Source organism: Lygodium microphyllum, chromosome 30, assembly GCF_053477565.2.
Source record: "Lygodium microphyllum isolate KBCC chromosome 30, Lygodium_microphyllum_v1.1.10, whole genome shotgun sequence".
NCBI classification, from domain to species: Eukaryota; Viridiplantae; Streptophyta; class Polypodiopsida; order Schizaeales; family Lygodiaceae; genus Lygodium; species Lygodium microphyllum.
This window is the reverse complement of record NC_141164.1, coordinates 19,991,688-19,997,595: the sequence shown is the minus strand read 5'-3', so window position 1 is coordinate 19,997,595 and position 5,908 is coordinate 19,991,688. Positions and strand designations below refer to the sequence as shown.

General features: G+C 42.1%; 1 protein-coding gene across 1 annotated transcript; it reads left to right on the top strand.

Moving 5' to 3' along the window:
- Positions 1-1,867: 1,867 nt before the first annotated feature.
- LOC148009605 (pentatricopeptide repeat-containing protein At2g03880, mitochondrial-like) lies at positions 1,868-5,090 on the top strand. Its single transcript, XM_087673060.1, has 2 exons — positions 1,868-4,481; positions 4,583-5,090. Exons 1-2 carry the CDS (start codon positions 1,957-1,959, stop codon positions 4,602-4,604), a joined length of 2,547 nt encoding a protein of 848 aa, XP_087529186.1. The 5' UTR covers positions 1,868-1,956; the 3' UTR covers positions 4,605-5,090.
- The last annotated feature ends 818 nt before the right edge of the window (positions 5,091-5,908 follow it).

Sequence of the window (5,908 nt, the reverse complement as noted above, 5' to 3'; positions counted from 1 at the left end):
GAGGCGTGGAGTTTATGCAAAGAATCTTTTGGATACAATTTTCCATCAGTCCATAGATTTATATTTCTCTTTCCCTGTAACTTACATAGTTCTTTAGATGTAGAAAATATGAGATATGATTTGTTTTTCTTACTCATTGGCTCCCACTCACGATCAAGCTCGACATGGAGGTGATATGCCTCTCTCTTGTATCTCTTTGATGATGATTTGAGCATCGCCATCTTTGTTTGTGATGTTAATTCCACCACAGCCCTCTCCATCTGTGATGTTGATTTGGTCCCATCCATCCCTATCGATTCCACCCTAGCCATCTCCATTTGTGATATTGATTCGGCCCCAGCTATCCCAGTTTGTGATGTTGTGAAGTTGCTTCCAAAAAACAAGAGAGAATACGTAGAATGTTTCAAACCGTAATGTGATGGGCACAACTCAAGGCTTCACGTTGTCTTTGACTCATCTTTTGATGAAAAGAGACTACGCCGTTAATCCCAATTATCTAAATACGAGCCGTCAAGTTTTGAGCATCGGACACTTAATTCCAACAACTGACCTGACCTTTAGACTTTTAAATTGGGCTAGTTGACAACTTAAAGGCTATGGGCTAATTTGTGTATTTTGAAAAAAAAGAGAAAATTTTTAATCATTTTTAATGATTTTTGAATTACCTCTCTCTATGTTGAGGTGGAATTTCTTATAAGGCCCAAACTTGAGCCCAAATCTTTCCTAATGGGAGGAAGGAAGAATGGCCCACAAGTGTGTGCTTTAAGGTGGGCTCCCCACTCCGATATCTGTATATGAAGAGAGGGAAGAAGACCCTTCAAGCAAAAGGGAGGAAAGAATTTGAGGTTAAGAAGGAGGATACCTTTCTCAAGGTACAAGCTAAATGGAAAAAGAGGTACCTGAGGGCTCATTGGAAAACGTGGAGATGCCCCCCCAATAAGGTCAACATGTTACTGTAGAAGATGGCCACTAAGAAGCTTGCAACGAAGGACAAGATTGGTAAATTCATGAAAATCTCACAGATATGTCAGTTGCACTTCAGGTTGAATGAGTCAATCACCCACACCCTGTGGAGTTGCCCTTCAACCTAAACAGTTTGGGGGAGAATCAAAGCTTGGGTTGCGAATGGAGGCCTAAATACAAACATTAGAAGGAAGGGGGCTCTATTTGGAGACCATGGCACCATTGATGGGGAAATTATGATGCTTTTGCATATCATTAGAGCAGTCACTTTGAGAGCCTTATGGAATAATAGAAATACTGTGACTATGTCGAAAGGAGTTAGATTAAAACCCCCACTTCTGTGTGGGAAAGTAGGTAGGGAATCACTACCATTGATGAAGAAACTTAGGAGAAAAAGGTAGATTTTAAAAATTGGCTATAAGTTGCTCAAGAAGGCTCCACTATTGCCCTCTCTCTCTCTTAAGTGAACTTGTTACTAAGGTTTTGGGCAAACCCCTTTTTGCCCCCCTAGAAGCATCTTCTAAAGTGCACTTGTATATAACTCCTCATAGCAATATCAATAATATTACTTCACGTTAAAAAAAAGAAAGAAAAAAGATAATAATTTTCAAATTGGAGAATCGCTTTTCATGAGCCAAAGTAGGGTTGGTATTTCTTTCAAAGATATACAAGCTCGAGAATCTCTCTTTTCGATTCTCAAAACAAAGTCTTGTATTTCTTTCAATTGTAAAGTAGATTATAGATTTCTCAAAGAAATTGTGTTTTTTTTTTGCAGGAGAAAAAGAAAAACCAATTTTCAAACCGGAGAATCATTTTTGATGAGCCAAGTAGGCTCGGGATTTCTTTCGGCTCTAAAGTACAGTATAGATTGCCCACCAACCTACCCAGCCAATGAAATGAGGCTTGAGCTTCCTCATCGACGATAACGACCACCTCTGCCTGCATAACACACAACCAAAACAGAAATATGACGAGCCTGTGGTTTCACTTTCAATGGTTGCTGTCCCTCATCATTCCTTTCTTCTGTCTCTCCATGGCATCATCGCACAGAATGCTTCTTCTTCGATCTTCCAGGAGCGTCTCGTCTGCAGTAGTCCCAGTGGGTCGGGTAACTTGGTGGCAGATTTCCGCAGATCAGAGAAGGCTCGCCCTTCTGAGATCAATGCCACCCGCGAGCCTCCATTGCTCCTCAAGGATTGCAATCCCATCTCTCTTCAATCCCATATTCAGGGTCAGAAGGAAGGAGAAATGCCCCCACAGTCAGCCATCAATCCCATCCCTCTTCAATCCCATGTTCAGGGCCAGGAGGAAGAAGACATGCACCCACAGTCGGCCATGCCGCATGGTCCTAGCATCCCGGCCGCTAGCTCTCCCCAGAACATTGGTGCTGCAGAGCATCCTTCCCTGGACTCCCTCAAAGTCAGCCTTGCACAGGGTGCCTTAAGGGATGCTGTCGATTGCCTCGAACATCTTGCCGTGCAGGTTCACCCTGACGTCTATGCCCTGATTCTCCGTCGATGTGGTCAGGCCAAAACTCTGCTGCTCGGAGAGCGCGTACACAACCACATTGTCAAAAATGGGTATCAGGAAGACACATTCTTGGCTAACAATCTCATTGATATGTACCGCCACTGTCGTGCCCTTCAAGAGGCTGTTCAAGTGTTCGAGAATCTGGAGAAGAAGAATGTATTTTCATGGACCATCATGATTTCAACATATGCCGATTGTGCGCATTATGCAGAAGCCCTCCGATTGTTCAAGAAAATGCAAGATCAAGAAGGGCTCCAGCCCGACCCAGTTACTATCAGCATAGTTCTTGGTGTGTGCTGTAGCCTTTTGGCCCTGGATTATGGCAGGGCAATACATCACATGCTTGTTAGCCAAGCACTTGAGTCTAACATTGTGGTTGAGACTGCCTTAGTCAGCATGTATGCCAAGTGTGGCAGCCTGGAGGAAGCTCAAAAGGTCTTCGAATCTATGAAATACTGGGATGTTGTTTCGTGGACTGCCTTAATTACAGGTTATGCCCAGCAAGAGCGTGGCAAAGAAGCTATACAGCTATTTCAACAGATGCAGATGACTGGTTTGAAACCAGTTATTTTCACATTTCTCGGGGCTCTTTCTGCTTGTGCCACTATAAGAGATCCAAAAGTTGCTGAAAAAGTCCATGCAAGCGTCATCCAAAGTGGAATGTCATCACGTTTACCTGTAAGCAATGCATTAGTTCACATGTATTCTAAGTGTGGGAATTTGGGTGGTGCAATGAAAGTCTTTCTGTCTATGCATGAGAGGGATGTAATATCATGGACTGCAATGTTGGAGGCTTATGATGAGCATGGACGCACAAAGGATACTCTTCAACTTTTCAAAGAAATGCAACGGGAAGGGACTATACCGGTCAAGTTCACCTTTTTGAGCATTCTTCATGCATGTGGTGATCTTGCAGCGCTTGAACAAGGTAAACAAGTACATGCTGCTCTTATGGTTCGACAATTCCACATGGATGCAGTTGTAGGAACTGCTTTGGTTCAGATGTATGGTAGATGTGGGAGTGTAGAGAGTGCTTTGGAGGCCTTTATTGACATCAGAGAAAAGGATGTACTTTCATGGACAACCATGATTGAGGTTTATGCTCAGCATGGTTATGAATGGCAAGCACTTCTTTTTTTTGAAAATATGATGCTGGAACAGGTAGATCCAAGTGAATTGACATTTGTTAGTGTACTTCAAGCTTGTGGCCGTGCAGGCCTCGTGCAGGAATGTTGGTACTACTTTAGGAGCACTACCAAAGATTATGGTCTGTTGTTGACATCTGAGCACTATGCATGCATGGTCAAACTTCTTGGGCGTGCAGGAACTTTAGAAGAAGCAGAGAGCTTCATTTCTAAGATGCCTCTGGAAGCTGACATAATGGTATGGCAGAGCATGCTTAATGCCTGCATATGTCATTGCGACATAGAGCGATGTAAACAGGCTGCTGCAAAATGCATCCAGTCAGAGCCGGGCTATGGTGCTCCGTATGTACTGTTAGCTAACATCTATGCAGCTGAACAGAGGTGGGAGGAAGCTGCACAGATAAGGAAGCTGATGACTGAAAATGGTATAAAACAGCAGCCAGGAAAAAGCTCAATTGAAATTAAAGACAAGATTCATGAGTTTGTGGCAGGAGATAGGTCACATCAAGAAGCAGAAGCTGTATATGGTGAGCTAGATAGATTAAATGAGCATATTGGAGTAGTAGGGCATGTTCCAGAAAGTAGGGTTTCTCTGCATGATGTTGAAGAAGAGCTAAACGAGGAGCTACGCAACTATCACAGTGAGAGATTGGCCATAGCTTTTGGGAACCTAATGACAGAACCAAGTACAACACTTTGCATAGTAAAGAATCTCAGGACATGCTATTACTGCCATGCTGCTATCAAGCTCATGTCATTACGTCTTGATCGAGAGATTATTGTGAGGGATTCTTGTTGCTTTCACCATTTCAAGCAGGGTTCTTGTACATGCAAAGATTACTGGTAATGAGTTCATATTTGTAATGCAAACATTATTGGCATGAAAGCTTTCAAGGACAGCACAAGTTCCAAGCTCTTTTATGTATTTTCATGTCTCCATCCAGGTTCGCTCATGTAGATAAGTGAAAGCACAAAGCAATGTTTGGCTGATAGCTAGGGCGTTCTTCCTAATATCACTATACTGTGAGTCTATAACCAACAAGGCATGTGCTCTGTATGTCTAAAGAAAATCTGTTCACTTTACAGATACCATACATCTAACCAGGCATGCACTCTGGACGTACAGCTAAGCAGGCATGCACACTTAACATTCATCAGAAGCTGGCCAGAATGAGCAATTTGCCATAGTATATCTACTGATGATTCCTATTCTGGACGCTGACACTTGTAGCGCTGGTTGGAAATGGCACGCAATTGGGTGAGAATCAGTCTCAAGCCCTTAATCCGCTTCAGTCTTCATATTTCTGTCACTTACTACTTGGGGCAAATTTGTGATTTGTCAATAAGCCATATTTGACTAGGCCGGCAGCACTAGTCAGAAATTGACTGTAATTATGTATATGATATCAGGTACAATGTTGCAATTCAGATACAAACTGCTAATTTCAATCTGATACTGAGCTTTGTCTTTTAACACTCCCCCTCAAGCGCAAGTCCAAAGCCTTCATGCCAAGCACCAATTTGCTCTTAGTCGGTTCATAAAAAGTAGCACTTTGCCTATTTGTCTATTTGTACTGAGAGTTAACCTCTTGGATTAGGTTCTTCATGACAAGGTGATGATGTACCTGGAAATTACCTTACTGCTTTACAAGCTGCCAATGCAACAATTTTTCCAACCAGTAAATGTGACATTAAAAGCCATAAAGTAGAGAGTCATATATGTGTCCATTTTTACACAACCGCCAACTTAATATTTCTCATTGTTCTTACTTACTTTGCATTGAATCTTCTGGAGCTCTTCTATAAACTTGACATGCAGAATCCCAAAACATTGTAATTTTTAACCTTGCCACGAAACATACAACGTCATTTCTTTGAGCTATCTATGATCAGTTCTAAGCTTACAATTGGCTGTGCAACTATTTGATACACCATCACAATGAAATACTCCCTCTCACTTCAGATGTCTATGAGCTATACAAGTTAAGCTTATGATACACCGTCAAAAGCAAAATCCATCAATAACAGAGGAATATTTCAAAACACCCAAATGACTTATGCTGAATCTGATCGTTTTAACACATGTAATGTCATAGCTTTTACTCATTGAGACAGTTTTCATGTTGATTAACTTCCTTTTGCTACGGCATAGCATCAAAACGGCAAGGTGCCCTTGTTCTTCCATTCATGGCATCGGTTCACCTTCCCTCGTTTATAACCACAAGCCCTAAATTGAGACGCGAGGAGGTAGAAAATGGACTAAATGCTCC